The 19,830-nt window shown below is 54.6% G+C and overlaps 1 protein-coding gene across 1 annotated transcript in view; it reads left to right on the forward strand.

The window, feature by feature from the left end:
* Positions 1-1,514: 1,514 nt before the first annotated feature.
* NIBAN2 (niban apoptosis regulator 2) overlaps positions 1,515-19,830 on the forward strand; it is a 63,513-nt gene continuing 45,197 nt past the window's right edge. Inside the window, exon 1 of the mRNA XM_055271004.2 lies at positions 1,515-1,715. Coding sequence (XP_055126979.1) covers positions 1,661-1,715 — 55 coding nt within the window. The 5' untranslated portion in view covers positions 1,515-1,660. The remainder of the gene's footprint in view (positions 1,716-19,830) is intronic.

Consider the following 19,830-nt stretch of genomic DNA (forward strand, 5'->3'; position numbering starts at 1 on the left):
GAGATGATGGACCTGGTGCCAGGCACCATGCTGGGCATTTTGTGATATCATTTAACCCTCCCCCAAAAAGCATCATTCTCTTTTGACAGATGAGGTAGCTGACGTTCAAAGAGGCAATACCACTTGTCCAGGGTCACAGAGGGGAGGGCAGCTTGGGCTTCCTCCTCTTTTCACCCCCAGCATCTAGCAGAGGGCCTGGCACACAGGTGTTGACCCCCTGTTGCTGAATGACTGGTAAGTGACTGAATGCATAAATGAATGCCTGCCTCACTTTAATCCATTTCAAACCTACCTCCTGTGGTGTGCACAGGCCTGAAGTACAGGTGCTCAGCAAATTTAACTGTTATCATCATCACTTCCTGCCTTATGCCACAGTTACACTAAGCTGTCCAATAACAGCCTGAAATGCATGAGAGAAGTGACTGCTTAGTTACCAGGGGTCAACAGGCAGAAAGTGGATGGCCTTGTCCCAGTGCAGATCAGGAGATCTGAGCACCAGCAGCCAAAGAAGGATTGAGATCTGGGGATCCCACTTGTTAACCTGACTGTCTCCCCTGCCAGCTTGGGAGGTCCTGAAACTGAAACACATTCCCCTGGCACTGCGACCCACCCATGCCCAGCCCCATAGGCTGGGTCTCCGGGTTTTGATTCTGGTAGTCTTTTGCAAACTGTAGCTACTGCTTTTTCCTTTTCTGATTTGCTCTGTCCCCTAAGCCGCCTCCTGAGTGAAATGCCAATATGCTGGGCCTGAGGCTAGCCCGCCTGCCACTGGGGCGGGGGTGCCTTCGGGCCCGAGCCTTCCTCACCCCCTTCCTATAGCTATTGTGCAAGACCGGCCGGCACACCTTCTGGGGCAGGTCGAATTAAGGCCAGGGAACTTCCTGAGCGCGGGCAGTGGCGGGCGGGACTGGGGGGGCAGGGGGCACTGTTCAGGGAAGAGGAGGGGGCGAATGCCGAATTCCGGCCCGTAGGTCCAGGCGTCCCCTGCCAGTGCCCCACATCCTCCTCGGCGCGATTCTTTTCCCGCGCAGGCAGGGTTGGGGAGGGGAGGGGACGGGGGTGACACTCAGGCTGGAGTCCCCCAGAGCACCCCCAGTTTTTCAGATGCCCCCACCAGCCCCCTCTCTTTCTCTGCTTAGGTACAGGGCGGGTGCGCTCTCCGCAGTCTCTCCGCGGTCTCCCTTTCTGGGACCTTCTCTTTGTCTCCTTCTCCAGGGCGGTCCCGGCGTCCCCCGCCCCTGTGCCCCGCCCGCCCGAGGCAGCGGAGGGGGCGGGGCATACGGGGCGGGCCCTGGAGGGGTTGGGTGGGGCACAGGGGTGCAGGACCGAGGGCGGGGCGGGGCGCGGCGGGCGCAGGGGTGCAGGGCAGCGGGCGGGAAAGGCGGGGTTGGCCTGCGGGGGCGTGGTCTGGTGGGGCGGGGCGGGGCGCAGGGGTGCAGGGCCGAGGGCAGGGAGGGGGCGAAGGCGGCCGGCGGGAGGGACGGTGCCCGACCGGGAGCGGAGCCGGAGCGGAAGCCGCAGCCGGGCGGCGGGAGCGGCGGGAGCGGCGGGAGCGGGGGAAGCAGGGCGGGCCGGGCTCCATGGCGCCAGCGGCGTCCTCCTGAGCAGCGCGGGCAACAGCGGCGGCGTCGGCCGGATCGGGCCGCGACTCCTCCTGGCCATGGGGGACGTGCTGTCCACGCACCTGGACGACGCCCGGCGCCAGCACATCGCAGGTGAGGGTCGCGCCGCGCCACGCGCGCCCAGGGTCCCGCCGGAACCCCCCGACCACGCCCCCGCCCCGGCCAGCAGTCGGCGCCGGGGCCGGGGTCTCGGGGGAGTCAGGCCGGGAGAGTGGGAGCTGCCAGGGAGCGTGCCCCGCGTCCGAGCTCGTTCCCTCCGAGCCTGGGCGCCCCTTCCCGCGCTCTTCTGAGCGCCGCCTTTCCCGACTCAAGGGGACTCGGAACGCCTTCTCTCGCGGAACCCCTTCGGACCCCGGGCTTGGCGGATCCCCAGCCCACGACCCCGGGCCGAGCTGGGGCAGGGGTCGCAGCCCGCTGCCCACCCTTGACTGTCCCCGCCCAGAAGCGTTCCAAGCCCATCCGCTACCAGCTTTGGGATCTCCCAGACCCAGCCAGCACGCGTTCACCTTCCTCCCCAGCCGTCCCGTCTCCAGCTCCGCCGGGCCCCAGCCCTGGTACACGTGGCGGAGGCTTCCTGAGGACGGGCCCATAAAGGCCCGGGACTGATCCTGGGGAGTGGGGCCAGGGATCGATGGGGCGCCCCGGAGGCTGTGGGGTTCCATGTCCTTTGGCGCAGACAGCAGGCTGCCCCTGCCAGCAGCAGGGGCCAGGGGACCGGTCAGCAGAGTGGGGGACCCTCAGGGCCGGTCGCCAGCCCCTTCAACCCCGTCCTTCAGCCATCCCTGCTCTCAGCCTATTACTGCACAGTGGCCACTTCTCCCAGGGACAGCTGTCCCCAAGGCTCTTGGGGAAGCCGGAGCTGCAGCGGGGGCCTGGGTTCCTTTTCCCCACAGACTCTGGAGAAGGGGGAGATAGGATGAGGATCTCGGCTGCCTGAGAAACTCCTCGCTGGCCGATCTCTCCTGGCTGGTGGAGCTGCCCTGGGTGGAATCCCAGCATTTGCTTCCCAGACATCTGTCCTGTACACCTTGGTTTTCTCCTCTTTGAAATGGGGTCAGTGATTTCTTCCTTATTAATGAGTTGTTGGGAGGCTTACGTGAAGTAACTCATGTGGCTTGCTTAGCACAGGGCCTGGCATAGGAGAGGTACTTGTACATGGGGTGACGGTTCAGGTGGGTCACCCCTCGCTGTCTAGTGGGCGCTGAGCACCGCGTCCGCCTGCACTTATTTTTGTGTCCTGTAGAATTTCACCACCGTGTTCTACACGCTCCCTTAAGAGTAGGAAGCCCTGAGAGCAGTGGCCAGGTGTCCTTTAACTCCATGTCTCCAGGGCCACACCCATGCTGGGCAATAGGGAGGTGCTGGGGAGGTCTGCCAAGTGACTGTGGGCCAAGTCCCAAGGCCAGAGTCCCTCCATTGTGCCAGGCCTGGGGCTGGCTGGGCACAGGGGTGACTGGGATGATGCGGAAATGAATCGGACCCTCTCTAGCCTCTGACCAGCATGGGGTTAAGTCCTGGAAAGCCTCCTTGTCTGACCAGGCCTGGACTCTGGGAGGAGGAAGGGCCAGGGCGGAGTCTTCCTGTCCCCTCCCTGTCGCAACAAGCTCCTGGGGCTCTGTAACAGTTCCTCCATTCAGGACCTCCTGTTGAGGCCCCTCGAGGGGCCTGGGTGGGGTGTGCCATGCGTTTGGTGGGTTTTTTCCTCTCCCCATACTCAGTGCTGGGCCTCCGTCTTCCCGTCTCCTAGGCTGAGAATTGCCAGCCCACCCTCTCTCCCGTGGCATGTTACAGAGGAGGGGACTGAGACCACAGAAGGTGAAGTGTCCTTTACTGGAGAGAGTTGGATTTGTTTTCTGGATACCAGGCTGGGTGGAAGAAAGTTGTGCCCACTCAGAGCCTGCTGGTCTCTCTTCTCCACACTTCAGTGCTATTTATAATCCTCTTTAAATGCCTCGAATTCCTGGTCCAGACTCACCTGAGAGGAGTTCCTGATGTGGGGGGGTGGGTGTTGGAAGGGGGCAGCCGGGAAGCCTCCCAGCCTCCTCCAGAGGAAGTGAGCTGCCTTTAAAATCTCTGCTGGAAGGGAATGAGGGCGTGTGTTTGCCGCCTCCAGTGATCCAGGCACCCTCGTCACCCCACCCAAGGAGCAGTAGGTACTCTCAAAGCTGGCAATTAAAATTCCAGAGCCCTCCCTACCTGAGGCCTTGTTCTCTGCCCCAGTAGAAACGTCACAGTTAGAGACATCCCTTCCCACAGTGCTCTGAGCTCCCAGGCCTGTTAGGGTTCCGAGGTTTGACCTGCAGCTTCATGCCCGCCCCGAGCAGGTGAGCAGGTGAATGCCAGCCTGCCTGCAAGTCCTGGCAAAGGTCAAGTGTGCTCCCGGCCACGGTGCTGTTTTGCTGCCATGGCACCTTTCATCCTGGGATTTCAAAGCCCCTGGCAAGCAGAGGCTTGTTTCCACACCAGGAGCCCCTCGGGGCTGGTGGCAGGATGACTCCTGCCTCCTTACACGAGGGAGTGTGCGGGGAGGAAGAATCCTTGGCCCGGGATCTGGGAGGCCTGAGGATCCTTGGGCAGGCCACTTCCTCTCCCTGGGTCTTAGTTTCCCTAGTTGTGAACCGAAGTGGGTGGGCCACTCGATGGCTGAAGTCCCTTTCAGCTCTGAGGGCCTAACAATCCCAAATTTTCCCCACAGATCTCCCCCAGACTGAAGCCAGCTCAAGGTCCCAATATAACTCCTGCAACCTTGGAGTAATATCTTTTTTTTTTTTTTTTTTTTTTGAGACAAGGTCTTGCTCTGTCACCCAGGCTGGAGTGCAGTGGCATCATCATAGCTAACTACAGCCTGGACCTCCTGGGCTCAAGTGATCCTCCCACCTCAGCCTCCCAAGTAGCTGGGACTACAGGCATGTGCCACCATGCCGAGCTAGTGTGTGTGTGTGTGTGTGTGTGTGTGTGTGTGTGTGTGAGAGAGAGAGAGAGACAGGGTCTCCCTATGTTGCCCAGGCTGGTCTTGAACTCCTGGGCTCAAGCAATCCTCCTTTGGGAGCCTTGGCCTCCCAAAGTGCTAGGATTACAGGTGTGAGCTTCCCACCCATGAACTAACATCTTTTTTTTGTTTGTTTTGAGACAGAGTCTCACTCTGTCTCCCAGGCCGGCGTCCAGTGGCACAATCTTGGCCCACTGCAACCTCCACCTCCTGGGTTCAAGTGATTCTCCTGCTTCAGCCCTCTGTTACAGGTACACACCACCATGCTCGGCTGATTTTTGTATTTTTAGTAGAGACGGGGGTTTCACCATATTGGTCAGGCTGGTCTCGAACTCCTGACCTCAGGTGATCCACCCTCCTCAGCCTCCCAAAGTGCCAAGATTATAGGCGTGAGCCACCATGCCCAGCCAAAATAATAGCTTTATTGAGGCATAATTCACATACCATACAATTCACCCACCTAAAGTGTACACTTCAGTGGTTTTTAGTATATTCACAGAATTGCACAACCATTGCCACCATCAATGTTGGAGCATTTTCAATTAGAACATTTTGTCTAATTGCAAAAGTAACGTGTGCACAGGCCAGGCATGGTGGCTCACGCCTGTAATCTCAACACTTTGGGAGGCTGGAGAGGGTGGATTGCTTGAGCTGGGGAGTTCAAGACCAGCCTGGGCAACATGGCAAAGCCCATGTTGTATTTGTAAAAATACAAAAAATTAGCCAGACATTGTCGTGTGCGCCTGTGGTTCCAGCTATATGGGAGGCTGAGGTGGAAGAATTGCCTGAGCAAAAGTAACGCATGCACAAACAATTTAGGAGGGTAAAATAAAACATGAAAGCACCCTCCATCTTTCTCCCTTAAATCCCACTTCCCAGAAGAAGTCACTTAAGTGTGGTGTGTCACCATTTCCAAGCCTGCCTCTCTCTGTACATGCTCATAATAGCTTGGTATATAAAAACAGATTTTTTTTTTTTTTTTTTTTTGAGGTGGCGTCTCACTCTGTCACTCAGGCTGGAGTGCAGTGGCAAGATCTCAGCTCACTGCAACCTTCGCCTCCCAGGTTCAAGCAATTCTCCTGCCCCAGCCTCCTGAGTAGCTGGGATTACAGGCGTGCACCACCATGCCCGGCTAATTTTGGTATTTTTAGTAGAGACAGGGTTTCACCATGTTGGCCAGGCTGGTCTCAAACTCCTGACCTCAGGTGATCCACCCACCTCAACCTCCCAAAGTGCTGGGATTACAGGCATGAGCCACCATGCCCAACCTATAAAAAGAGATATTACTCTATGCTTCTGTGGTTTGATTTTTTTCACTTGGTGAATTGGTGGACATCTTTCTGTGTCAGAACACACAAGACTACCTCATTCTTTTCTTGGTGAGTTCGTTTCTGTGCCTGGATGGTTTGTCTACCCAGCCCTCTGTGAATGGGCATTTGGGTTGTTTCCAGTATTTTGCTAGTATTCACAGTGCTGCTTGAACCTGCTGGTACAAACCCTCTGTAATATTCCAGTATGAGAGAGGCCCTGAAATGGAACTCCTGGGTCATCTTTTTTTTTTTTTTTTTCTGAGACAGAGTCTCACTCTGTCGCCTGGGCTGGAGTGCAGTAGCATGATCTCGGCTCATTGCAACCTCCGCGTCCTGGGTTCAAGCAATTCTCCTGTCTTAGCCTCCCGAGTAGCTGGGACTACAGGTGCCCGCCACCACACCTGGCTAATTTTTGTATTTTTAGTAGAGACGGGGTTTTACCATATTGGTCAAGTTGGTCTCAAACTCTTGACCTCAGGTGATACATCTGCCTCGGCCTGCCAAATTGCTGGGATTATAGGCATGAGCCACCATGCCCTGCCTGGGTCACCTTTTGATAGATGGACACATAGCCTTTAAGAAGGCAGCAGGCGTTTGACACTCTCCTGCCAAGATGGACCTTAGCATTGAGCATTTTCATCCTTTTGACAACCAGATATGAGAAGAAGAGTGTCTTAATTATTTATTGAGCAAAACAAATAATGCCTCTTTCCAAAGTGATTTTAAAAACTTACCTCTCTGCTGGGCGCGGTGACTCACGCTTGTAATTCCAGCACTTTGGGAGACCAAGGCAGGCAGATCACCTGAGGTCAAGAGTTTGAGACCAGCTTGGCATACATGATGAAACCCTGTCTCTACTAAAAAATTAGCCGGGCCTGGTGGTGCGTGCCTGTAGTCCCAGCTACTTGGGAGGCTGAGGCACAAGAATCGCTTGAACCCGGGAGGTGGAGGTTGCAGTGAGACAAGATCGCATCATTGCTCTCCAGCCTGGGTGACAGAGTGAGACTCTGTCTCAAAAAAAAAAAAAAAAAAAAAATCTGCCTCTCAGCATTTGGGAAGTAGCTGTGAAGAGTGAAGGGATGGAGGGGTTCCACCTTCTGCCACCCCTTACCCTGCTGTGTGGCTTCCTCATTGCTCCCCTGGACTTTGCAGAGAGACCGGCCTGGCCGGAAGCAGTGCCTGGGCCTGGGGGCTGCTGCCCTTAGCCAAGGTCCGGGTCAGCCCCTGGGGGCGAAGCGTCTGGGCATGATGCTGTCTCTCTGTTGGGTCTTACATAACATGCGTTTGTTGGCTTTGACCCTGCCTTCCCCTCCATCCAGCCTCCTCTAGTCCCCCCGACTCTGTTCCTTTCCCACTGCTGGGGCCTCTCCTATTCAGAGCTGCTCCAGCATTCTCAGAGCCTCTAGTCCTTCCTACACACGCTGCCAAAGAGACCTTTCTAAACCCACGCTGGGCCATGGCTGCCCTGCCTGCTGTCCGAGGAGTGAAGCGGAAAAACAGGAATGGGAACCACTCACCCGCCATCCTGCGATAACCACTTCATCCTCTGGGAGTACTTCCCTTCTGTGTCGATCATTACACTTTGCCGGGACCATGACTCAAGTTTGTGTCTCACTTCTTTCACTACGTGATCTATAATAAACATCTCTCCCAGGTCATTAAAAGCTCCCTGGAAGCATCCCCAAAGGCTGCATTTTATTCCATTTGAGGACAGAGGGACACTTTCCCAGCTTTTTCCCTAATGCTGGACATGAGGTTGTTTCTCACATGTTGGTTTGTAGGGGCAAACAGAGCCACTGTGTGTGTTTCTTTTCTGGCTCCAGTCAACTTCCCTGTCGAAGACCGATTCATCTCCCGGCCCAACTCTTCCCATGCTCTGCTTCCACCAACCTGGGCATTTAGAAGGAGTCTCCTTCCTGACATCTCTGAGCATCGTTCGGGGCTAGTGGGCTTGAAGGGGCTGCCTGTGTATTGGGGACGGGGTCTGATGACCATGGCTTCTGGGTGTGTGGCCATACAGTCTAGCCTGCGGTGTGTAGGAATGGATATAATTTTCTGTCTGAAAACATGGTTGATAGAGCAGGGAGGAGCAGTAATCAGGCTCGGGGTGATAACTGTAAACATTAGCAACGGTTTAACTGAGCACTTGCTATGTGCCAAGCCTTCCTTTGTCTGTATTATCTTATTGAATCCGCACCTCAGTGGCAGGCCTGGATCGGATAGTCCAAGGCCTTAGCTATTTAAACCACATTGTGCTATGACTATGTCGTCCGTGGTGCCCAGATTGGGCAGGGGGATACTGTGAAAAAGGCCTCCAAGAGAGGTAAGCTTTTGGAGGCGGGGAGAGGAAGTGGGAGGAGGAGCCGAGTGGGAATAGAGCAGCTTGTGTCAGGCTCCCTCCCATAGGTTGCACAAATCTATCCCGCCCATCATTACTCAGTCCGAGAGTCACAGCCTCTGACCAGCCCCATTCTCCTTCCCCGCGCCCCCCTCCTCCTTCCCCGCAGGCAGAGCTCATGACTCACTCCACCCGGGCTCCTGCAAGCATCATCCTGTGGTGGCAGAAATTCCTGCACTGCTTCTTCCTTCCCCTGCCCCACCCCATCCACTTCTGTGCTGGAGGAAGAAGGGTATTCTGTAGACGCTGCTGGGCAGAGGTTTAAGGAAGGAGTCGGGGCAGATGCCTAGGTTTAAAACCCGTGAGGGTGGAGCAAAGCCATTCTCTTCTCCTGGTAGAATCTTAGGGCCTGAGTCATGGAAGGGTACAATCTTTTGATCTCACAAATTTTAAAACTGGAAGAACAGGAAGTGTCCACCCCCCAGGACTGGTCCCATTTTTCTGGAGCTGGGCTGCTTCTGGCCCACGAAGGTGAAGGGGCCTGCCTGGTGAGGTAGTGGATGGTAAGCCTGAAGATGCAGGGAGCCCAGAGGTTTTGGGGCAAGGCTTTGCAGGCAGACTGGGTTTGAGTCCTGGCTCTGCCACTGGATGGACTGGTGTTTAGGGGCAAGTCAGTCACCCTATCTGAGTCTTAGAGCCCTCCTTACATGAGGATGATAGTTCTGGCGTCTCAAGATATGAAGGTCAAGTCCCCTGGTCGGTGCAGAACAGCGTTGGTGGGAGGTGACAATACATGAGTGGTATCTGTTATGATTATGACTTTACTGAGCTAACTTGACACCCAGGGAGATGTGTCTGGTCTGTCTGTGGCCTCGTGCATCCCCTGCTCCCTGCCATGTGCTCCAGGAAGTTGACATGACCCACTCCCTTCCTAAGCAGCCCTAAATATGAGAACCTTCTGCCCTTCCAAGGTCAGAGGAGCACCAGCCTATGGCCCTGGACACCTGGGGTATTCAGCGAGTTCCTGGAGGGCGGTGGGATGGGGCTGTGGTTCCAGCAACGTCAGTCACTCTGCAGCAGCATCCATCTGTGCCTGGCATTTGGCAGTGCACAGAGGAAAAGGGTGAGAAGATGGATGGGAACATGCTCCCTCCTTGCCCACCCATGTGTCTTAAGCCTGGTCCCATTGACCACTTGCTGTGTGACTCTGGACCCAATGGCCATGCCTCTCTGTGCCTTTTCTCCCCATCTGTGACCTCAAGGCCAGTATCTACTCTTGGGAATTCTCTGCCTCTGAAAACCCTTTTGTAGGGGTCTCAAGATGCCTTCCAAAGGCAGGGCTGGTGGCTTCTATGTAGAAATAGAGGTGCATGCCTGTGAGACCATCAAGGGGTGTGATGAGCTGTGGCCCCCAACACACGTAGTCCTTATTTCTTGTATTACTTCAATCAATAGTTATTGAACACCTACTGTGTGCCCGGCGCTGTGCTGGGCACCAGGGACACACAGCTACACAATCACATGGTGCCTGCCTGCGTGTGCTTCCTGGCTGGCTGTCCCTCCTCAGGGCAAGCAATGTTCCCAAAGGGAAAGGCCTTCCTCGGGAAGGTGTAAGGGAGACTGGCCTGGGGTGGGCCAGCCTGCTGGGACTCAGGATGGGGGAGGTAGAGGGAACCGCAAAGGCTGGTCTTGGCGAGGAGGGGCCTTTGTCCTTAGGGTCCCGGGGAGGCCTTGGAGGCATTTTCAGGCAGAAGTGGCACCAGTGGGTCAGCTGTGAGTGAGTGTGGATGGGAGGAGGTGAACCCCATGGTGAGAGGGACTGGACCTGCGTGGGTGGGGGTCGGGTGCAGTGAGGGACATGGGTGTACAGAGGGGTGGCGTGGCCAGGCTTCAGTGATGGTGCTGTGCAAGACTGGGGCAAGCTGATGTCCATGACTCTTGGCTACAGAGAAACCTGTCTGGATTCTGTAGTTTGTTTTATCAAGGCAGACCTTCAACCACTGGTCTTGCAGCCTCTGCTCCCACTCCTCCAGTGACAGGAAACTCAGTCCCTTCCCAGGCAGCCCTGAAAATGAGAACCTTCTTCCCCTCCAAGTGTAGAGTAGAAAGAGGCCGGGAGTCGGAGGACCTGGTTTTGAGATGCTGTCAGGACTGCCCTGTCATTTGGCAGCTGCCCTCCCTTCTCTGGACCTCAAATTCCTCATCTGTAAAGTGGGCACAACAGTATCCCAGGCTCCTGAGGTTGTTGTGCAGGGTCGGTGAGATGATGTGGCCTTAGCTCTTTGCGCTTAGGGAACATCGGCTCCTGGTTCATCCACTGTTACCATTACGTGTGGTTCACACAGGACATTGGCCAAGGGAGGCCCTCCTCTTGCAGATCAGAAGTGCCGGGTGTGGGTCAGGGTGCTGGGTGGAGGGTCCACGTGCAGGAGTGGGGGCCCAGGGAGTAACTGGGCATCCAGGAGGGGAGGAAGAATGAACTGTGATTTGCAAAGTGCAGACCCCACTTTCCCACCTGCCCATCTGTGGCCAAGCCAACTGCAGCTGCCGTCCGTCTTTCCCATGCCCCATGCTGAGCAGAACTATTTGTGTCCAGCCGAATTTGTGAAGCTTAGCACCTTCTAGAAAAGGAGTCCCTTGGGAAGAAGCTGCCCACCCACTCGTGCTCCAGTCACCTCTGATTTATTCCACCTGCCAGGAACCACTGGTGGGTGTGGGCTAGGAGGCAGGCTCCCCAGGATGGGTGCCTGGAGGCCTCTGACAAGCCCTTCCTTCTCTCTGTGCCTCTTCCTCACTTTGCCTATCTGTGCAACGGGCATGCCCTTCCAGCTCTGACCTCTTAGGAACCTGTGGGCCTTGGGCTGCACTGAAGGCACAGAGCAGGTGCAGCACCTCCACATTGCAGGAGGCCATCTTGCTGTTGAAGGAAGAGCTTGCTCTGAAAGCTGTCCTGTGCCTGGCCTGAGCTGGGAACTGGGGACGAAGCAGTGACATGAGCCCTGATCTCATGGAACTCATGCCAGCCAAGAAGGTTCCATCAAGCTGGATGTGCTGTGGCTCATGTTACAAAGCCCATGGATCTTTATGTTTCCCAGAGTGTATGTTGGTTTCAGCACTCAGTCGGCCCATCTCAAGAGGCAGCGTGTCTGGCCCTGACCTGGTGGCAGTATGCTTCCGCCACTGAAAGCTGTGTGGACTTCGGCACACAGCTCTCCTCCTTGGAGGTCCAGTTGTCGCTAAGGTGGGATTGGTGCTCCCTGCCTTTGGGGTGGGTGAAGGTTCTGGGAGGTGCACTGCGCAGTTCCTGGCTTGTGCACGGTGCTCAGTAAACAGCAATTGCGTTTTAGCTGAGTTCTTAGGGAAGCTGTGTGTCATTTGCCTGGCCTGTCAGAGATTTAAGGGGTGATTCAGGCATCTAGAGGAGGAGGGAGCTGACAATTGCACTTCTGTTTTGCTTTTTGTTTTTGCTTTTTTTGAGAGCAGTGTTCTCTGGGAGGCGAAGGGTAGAAAAGAGAGCTGAGTTTGAGCTTTGGGGCGGGCAGGCCTGGTGGGCTGGGGAAGTGTCTGCCTCTCACCCTACCGCACCTCCCCCAGCCCTGCCTTGATTTTTGAGGTGCTGATGAGAAGTGTTTGCTTTTCTTTTTCAGGCCCAGACCCTTCCTCCTCCTAGCTCTGGAGGACCCCATGAGCTCCCCTAACCAATCCCCTCCTTTTTCTCACGCCCGAGTAAACTGAGGCCCAGGAAGGGGATGGGACATGCCTGTGCTCTCAGGGGCACCAGAGCTTGGCTGGAACCCCAGGGCCTTGACCCCAGCATGAAGCTTTTCCCTCTCCGACTTCGTACTCCCACCCTCCGCACCCGTGCGGGGCCCCAGACAGCAAGGGATGGTGAGGGAAGGAATGATTGGGCCGGGTGGGGCTGCAGAACTTATAATTATGAAAACTGGATAAACAAACAAGCTCTCTGGGAGAGAAGCAAGCCCTGTGCGGGCCTCACAGATGGGCCTGTGTCCGAGGAGACAGCCCAGGCCTGTCTATGCGCAGACAGTGAGGGGCTGTGTTGGACTTAAAAAGCCAAAGCCACACTCCCCTCCCACCCCCACTCCTATATTTCAGGCTGCCAGGAAAAGAGGAGGGGGAAAGGGCAGCTCTTCCTTCCAAGGAGGTAGGGGCCGACCCCCTAGGACTCTCCTGGGGTCAGCCCTCCTGGCCCAGCTTGGGACAGTCACAGCTCACTCTGTGACCTTGGTCAAGGGGCATCTCTCCTCTGGGCCTCAGTTCCCCATCTCTAGAGTGGAGGTCACCCCATTTCTCAAGGAGGGTGGCAGGATGGGGAAATATTTGAGCCAACTGGTTGAATACACTGAGCCCTTTCACTCACCCTGACCCGAGGCCAACTGGGATCTCAGAAACTCTTCATTTCTCTCTGGCCAGAGGCAGGGGCCCCTCTTGGAGCAGAGGAGTGACTTTCTCAGTGACCTGAGAGCCGGCCTGGTCCTGGGAGGCCAAACCTCCAATCCTGGCCTGACTGTAGCAGGCTGCCCAGCTCAGCTTTCCTGTCTTCCTGCTTAGATTGTGGCAGAATCCGAGAGGAGCTCTTTCTGGTGCCTGCCCTGCAGGCTGGGGGCTGGGCAGCTTGCCCTACCTGGAGGCCCCTGGGTGGAGCCTGGCAGACTTCCTGTGCAATTGGGGCTGAGCCCCCGCCCTCCTTCCCCTCTTCTTGCAGTCTCCTGTGTGGCTTCTGGGAGTCCAGCTCTGTAGATGGGAGGCCGGTCCTGCTTCAGACCTCTGTGGCCTTGGGTGAACTCCTGCTTCTCCTCCAAGCCTCAGTTTCCCCCATGGTTCAATGGTGGGGTTGGATAAGAGCCTCTGGTAGTAGAGTGACCTTGCTACTAACCATGTGTCACCCTCCTTCAGACTGACCCTTCCAGTCTGTCCTGTGCCCTCGAGGTCAAGCCCAGATCCTGAAATGCCCTCACAGACCAAGCCCTGCAGCCAGTAGCCCCACTCCTGGTAGGCTGGATCAGGCTCTTCCTCTGAGCTCCCACAGCCCCTTGGCCACCTGTGTGTACCTGTAGCCCTTCTCACATGGTTGTGATTCGTTTTTGTTTTTCAGACAGGGTCTTGCACTGTTGCCCAGGCTGGAGTGCAGTATTGCAATCACAGCTTACTGCAGCCTCGACCTCCCGGGCTCCAGCAATCCTTCTGCCTCAGTCTCCCCAGTAGCTGGGACCCCAGGTGTGCACCACCACGTGGGGCTAATTTATTTTTATATTTTGTATAGGCAGAGTCTCCCTGTGTTACCCAGGCTGGTCTCAATCAAACTCCTGAGCTAAGCGATCCTCCTGCCTGGCCTCCCAAAGTGCTGGGATTACAGGTGTTTGAGCCACCACGCCCAGCCCATGGTTGTGATTCTAATTCCCATCTCTGATATGAGTACCTGAGGGCTAACTCACCATGGGCTCCCCTGAGGTGGACAGGTGGCCTCACAGCTCAGACTTGCTCCACCAGCAGCTGAACAAGTGCCCCTAGGTCAGGTGCCGTGACACTTTATGCCTTAGTTTCATTAGCTGTAAAATGGGCATGATGATACTTCTACTCCACTGGATTGTAAAGGTTATTAAATTATGTGTGTGAAGCACAAGAAATGCTGAGGAGTCAATAACTATAATGAACATTTATTAATGCAAATTGTTTTAGTTCCCTAGCAGGAATGAATGAATGCCATTGCAAGGTCCTACATCCTGGGAGCATAGGGATCCCAAAGCTCTCTGGATGAAGGGCCTGGTAGGTGCAGAATGTGTGTGTGTGTGGTTGGTGGGGGTTGGTTACAGAGGGGCAGGGCAGATGTGGGAGGGGTTTGGGGTGGTGACTTCCCCCCTGCCCTTGTGGAAGGAGTGGTTTGGGCCCCTCCGTGTCTCAGACCCGCAGGCACAAAGCCATGTGGCCATCCACAACTTCCTTCCTCCTGCCTGTATTCCTCGAAGCGTGACTCACTGGCTTTGAGCCCTTCATTCTTGTCCTTGAGCCCCGAGGGTGAGGCGGGTAGAGAGTCTTTCTTGGAAGGGTGGCTCTCTCTCTGGGTTCCTCTCTATTCCTGGCCCTTCTGCAGCTTCTGAGTGTGACAGGCAGGGATGGAGGGGTGGGGGTAGGGTGGGGTGGACACCTGGGCCCTGGTCCTGGTGGCCCCAATGACCCCCTGTGTGTCAGGCTTGGGGTGGGCACCCACTGAGGGCCCACCCAGGGCTTGGATCTGAGCTGGTGCGGCTGAAACAGCCCAGTCAAGCTCACCTGGGCCCTGCCCTTGTAGAGCTCCTGGCTGGTCAGGAGACACACGGAACAATTACCACCCAGTCATTAATTAAAATCATTACTGGAGGGCGAATTGCTATAAAGAAATGGCCACTCTTCCTAAGAGCTCATGTGTTGTGGGATCTCCCCAGCAGTGCCTGTGGTTTGCTCTCCTGTCACAGAAGAAGAAACACAGCCCACCGAGTGGGAAAGAGAGCAGGCTCAGCTCTGGGGCAAGTCCTGTGCCCACCTGGGGCCTCAGGATCTCGTCACCCGTCTTAGAGGTGTGTTGTTCAAGTGATCTGCCTGTCTTGGCCTCCCAAAGTGCTGGTATGACAGACGTGAGCTGCCGCTCCCCGCTAAGGTGTGCTGTTCAGGAGGCCTGGGGTCGCCGCTGGCCCCCCATGGTACTGGGTGGGTGGGCTGGCATTGGGGTTTTAGCCTGGGGACTGTGGAACTGCAGTGACAGCTGGGTTTGTTGTCTTGAAATCCCTCCTTTGTGTGTCCCTAGACAGAAATACGGGGTCTAGAAACTGCTGTGACTAAAGTATTGGGACCTTCTAAAGGCTAGGCAGGAAATGGGGGCTGGCAAGGGTGGTCGTCCCCCTTCCCACTCCCTCCACCAATACACAGGACAGCAGAAAGGTGGCCCAAAGCCCTGGGAGAAACCCACCCCAACATTTCACATCTAGAATGTACCCCATTAGGTAACAAAATGGTTACATTACAGCATGGGGGATGGAATGGAAACAGTGTATTAACAGGCATTGTTCAATGGCATAATATGAAGCCATTAAAAGTGATGATTCAGTTTTGTATCTCTGAAAGTGTGTATGTTTATATAGGGATAGAACAAAATAAGGAAAGAAATTCACCAAAATATAAATAGAGGTTATTTTGGGGTGGCAGGATAATGGATTATTTAAATTTTTTCATTCTCTCCTGATTTTTTGTTTGTTTTTTGTTTTTTTTTTTTTTACAGTGAGTGGGTTAAATAAAAAAGAATAACCTGGCTGGGTGCGGTGGTTCAGGCTGTAATCCTAGCATTTTGGTGGCTCACGCCTGTAATCCCAGCACTTTGGGAGGCTGAGGTGGGCAGATCACCTGAGGTCAGGAGTTTTGAGACCAGCCTGGCCAACATGGTGAAACCCTGTCTCTACTAAAAATACAAAAATTAGCCGGGCATGGGGCGCACGCCTGTGGTCCCAGCTACTCGAGAGGCTGAGGCAGGAGGATTGCTTTAACTTGGGAGGCTGAGGTTGCGGTGAGCCAAGATCGTGCCATTGCACTCCAGCCTGGGTGACAGAGCGAGACCTTGTCTCAAAAAGCAAAAAAAAAAAAAAAAAAAAAGAATAACCCTATTGACTGTTTTAGTGGAACAATTTGATACCTGTCTGACTTCAGAATCTAAGCCATGCTGGCCCGACTGGAGCCCCAAGGGGGTTGCAAGCACAGGGCAGGCTCCAGAGCGGAGAAGAGGGAAGAGAAAATTCTGGAAGAGGGGTGTTTGAGCTGAATCTTGGAGGACAGGAGGGATTTTAACCAGCAGAGTTGGGGTAAGAGTGAGTGGAGGGCGTGGCCTGGCATAGACCCTTGCTTATCCAAGGCGGGGAGCTGAGCACAGCCTTGAGTGCCAGGCAAAGGGGTTGGGGAATGGGGAGTCCTTCTCATGAACACGAGGACTCAATTTCTGTGACGAGGGCAAGGGGCGCAACAAACTTGTGTTAGGTAGGCTCTGTCTGTGTGCCCAGTCTCTGGGCCCCCAGTGGCTGTGAGCAGATAGGATTGTGGTAGTTTAGCCCAGAGATGGCAGATGGATTCCACAAATAAGGAGTCTCTCTCTGTGATGAGTGCTGAAGGCCGGGCGTGGGTGGGGGCATTGGGGTGGTGAGGAGTGGTTGGGTACCATCCAACTGGGAAAGCCTATGACCCATCAGACCTCCAGTCCAGAGGTGCCCCTGCTAATTAAAAAAAAAATTAGCCAGGCATCGTGGCACAAGCCTATAGTCCCAGCTACTCTGGAGGCTGAGGTGGGAGGATTGCTTGAGCCCAGGAGGTTGAAGCTGCAATTAGCTGGATCATGCTACTGCTCTCCAGCCTGGGCAACTGAGCAAGATAGGGCTCCAGGCCAGACAGAGCTCCAGGTCCCCAGGGTAATATGCACAGGATGCTGGTACCTGGCATAGAACTTGGGTGGCCAGAAGCATGCGCTGCACGAGGCTGAGCACGAAGACCCCATTCTGCTGTGTTTGGGGCTTCCCTTCCGCCTGTCTCCATGATGACCTCAGCTCTCTGCTTCTCCTTACCCATCTGTAGCATGCGGATGGTTGCAGCTACCTTCAAGAGGGTTGTTGTGAGCTTTATGTCAGGGCCACCCCAGTACCTGGCACACAGCAAACACTCAGGAAGAGTTTCTGTCCTCGGGGTTCAGTCCCCAGCCAGGGAACTCCTTCCCTCCTGGAGGAGCCTCAGCAGCCTGAACTTGATGGGCAGGATGGTATTATATCAGGTTGCTTGGCAGTGAGCTCTGACCTCCCCCTCAGACCCACTGTGGCTCCCACCTGGCAGCATCTGCCAAAGGTCAGGTTCTCACAGCTCTGGAGGTTTGGTCTTTCAACTTTGAGCTTCCCCAGTCTTCCCCCTTTATTATTTTTCCCCTTTTATTATTATTGGTCTTGTTAGATAAGCAATAGCTAGTGGTCAAAGAAAATTAGAAAATACAGATAAGTAATAGGAAGAAAATGAAAATCACCAATAATCCTACCACCCAGAAAAGACTTTCGGGCACCTTCCTGATGCATAATTTGTTCTTCTACAAATAGTGGGTAGTGCCTCCTTGTGAATGGATACAGAATATTCCATTATGGCTGAGCAAGGAGGCTCATGCCTGTAATCCCAGCGTTTTGGGAGGCTGAGACAGGCAGATCATCTGAGTCAGGAGTTGGAGACCAGCCTGGCCAACATGGTGAAACCCCGTCTCTACTTAAAATACAAAAATTAGCCAGGCATGGTGGTGGCGGACACCTGTAATCTCAGCTACTCGGGAGGCTGATGCAGGAGAATTGCTTGAACCCGGGAGGCAGAGGTTGCAGTGAGCCGAGATCACACCACTGTACTCCAGCCTGGGTGACAGAGCAAGACTCTGTCTCAAAAAAAAAAAAAAAAGAAAGAGAGAATATTCCATTACGCCTCAGTAGTCTGTATTTTAACTTACTGAGCCAAAGCCCTGTTGCCAGGCAGTTAGGCTTTTTCTATTTTTCTTTTTTTGTTTGTTTGTTTGTTTTTGAGATGGCATCTTGCTCTGTTGCCCAGGCTTGAGGGCAGTGGCACCATCATGGCCAATTGCAGCCTCAATCTCCTGGGCTCAGGCAATCCTCCCACCTCAACCTCCCAAGTAGCTGGGACTACAGGCTTGTGCCACCATGCCTGGCTAATTAAAAAAAAAAATCTTCTGTAGAGATGGATTCTCACTTTGTCATCCAGACTAGTCTGAAACTCCTGGCCTTAAGTGATCCTCCTGCCTCAGCCTCCCAAAGTGCTGAGATTACAGGCATGAGCCATGGTGTCCGGCTCTATTTTTTGTTGTAAACAGTGCTGTGTTGGAAAGCTTAAATCAATTAATGGGATTGATCCATTGATTCCACATGGTTTGAGAGCCATCTCTGTTCAGTGTCAGGCTGTGTGCTGGGACTAGGGGTGCTGGGTGGGGAGGTGGCCATGGTCCTCACCCTCCTGGGGACCCCTGTCTGGGGAAGACAGGCCCAGCATGGCACACCAGCAGAGGTGGGGGCTTAGAGCATCTTTGGGAGCCAGGGAGCAGCCCTAACCCAGACCTGGAGAGTCATGGGAGGCCCAGCTGAGGACACCTGCAGCTGGTGACCTGAGGGTGGGGCAAGCCCTGCACCTGCTGCTGGCCGAACTCATGGGAGGGGACCTCTCAGGTGAGCCACAAAGGATACAGGAGGAGAGAGTGTCAGGCAGAGGGCAGCTCTGCAGAGGCCCAGAGTAGACAGAGCATGGGCATTGAGGGAACCAAAACTTCCCAGAGATCGGTGTTGTGGTTCTTGCCAGCCTGGCAGCAGCTCCCATGTGCATGACACTGTGGTAGTTCTTTTCTTTTTCTTTCTTTCTTTCTTTCTTTCTTTCTTTCTTTCTTTCTTTCTTTCTTTCTTTCTTTCTTTCTTTCTTTTTTTTTTTAAGATGGAGTTTTGCTCTTGTTGCCCAGGCTGGAGTGCAGTGGTGTGATCTCAGCTCACTGCAACCTCCGCCTCCTGGGTTCTAGCAATTCTCCTGCCTCAGCCTCCCAAGTAGCTGAGACTACAGGCATGTGCACCACGCCTGGCTAATTTTGTATGTATGTATGTATTTATTTATTTATTTATATTTTTATTTATTTATTTTTGAGACAGAGTCTCGCTCTGTTGCCCAGGCTGGAGTGCAATGGCACAATCTCCACTCACTGCAACCTCTGCCTCTTGGGTTCAAGCGATTCTCGTGCCTCAGCCTCCCAAGTAGCTGAGATTACAGGTGCCCACCACTGTACCCAGCTAGTTTTTGTGTTTTTAGTAGAGACAGGGTTTCACCATGTTGCCCAGGCTGGTCTTGAACTCCTGATCTCAGGTGATCTGCCTATCTCAGCCTCCCAAAGTGCTGGGAATACAGGCATGAGCCACAGCACCCTGCCAATTTTGTATTTTTAGTAGAGACGGGGTTTCACTATGTTGGCCAGGCTGGTCTCAAACTCCCAACCTCAGGTGATCCACCCACCTTGGCCTCCTAAAGTGTTGGGATTACAGACATGAGCCACCGTAACTAGCCGGTAGTTTTTTTTCGAAGTGCCGTTCTATCTGTCCCTTTGTGGGGTGGGGATGACTGGCTTCCCTTTTCTTAATGAGAACACAGAAGCAGAGTGATGTGCGTGCCCCAGGGGAGTGGCTGGCAGACCCAGGTCTTTCACTGGCCCAGCACACAGGGGACCGGGGGTTGAAGTGCAGGATCCGCCAGCTCTGGTTTCCCGGCTCTTTGCAGGTGCCAGATCATTTGACAGGATCCAAGCAGGAAGAGGATGCAGAGGATCTGAGCTTAGGTGACAGCCTTAGTTTCCATGAGGAGGTAGTGACCTTTTCTGCTGCTGATGTGTGACCTTGGCCTGACCCAGCCCCAAACCCAGCCCTATATTTGCAGGAAGGGTGCTGCCTCTTGGGCCATACTGGGATTGGAGAGGCCCTGGTTTATATGGACCTTGGGGGCTGGGAAATGTCTGTCCCCAAACTGGAGTTC

Source organism: Symphalangus syndactylus, chromosome 3 (genome assembly GCF_028878055.3).
Source record: "Symphalangus syndactylus isolate Jambi chromosome 3, NHGRI_mSymSyn1-v2.1_pri, whole genome shotgun sequence".
NCBI lineage: Eukaryota > Metazoa > Chordata > Mammalia > Primates > Hylobatidae > Symphalangus > Symphalangus syndactylus.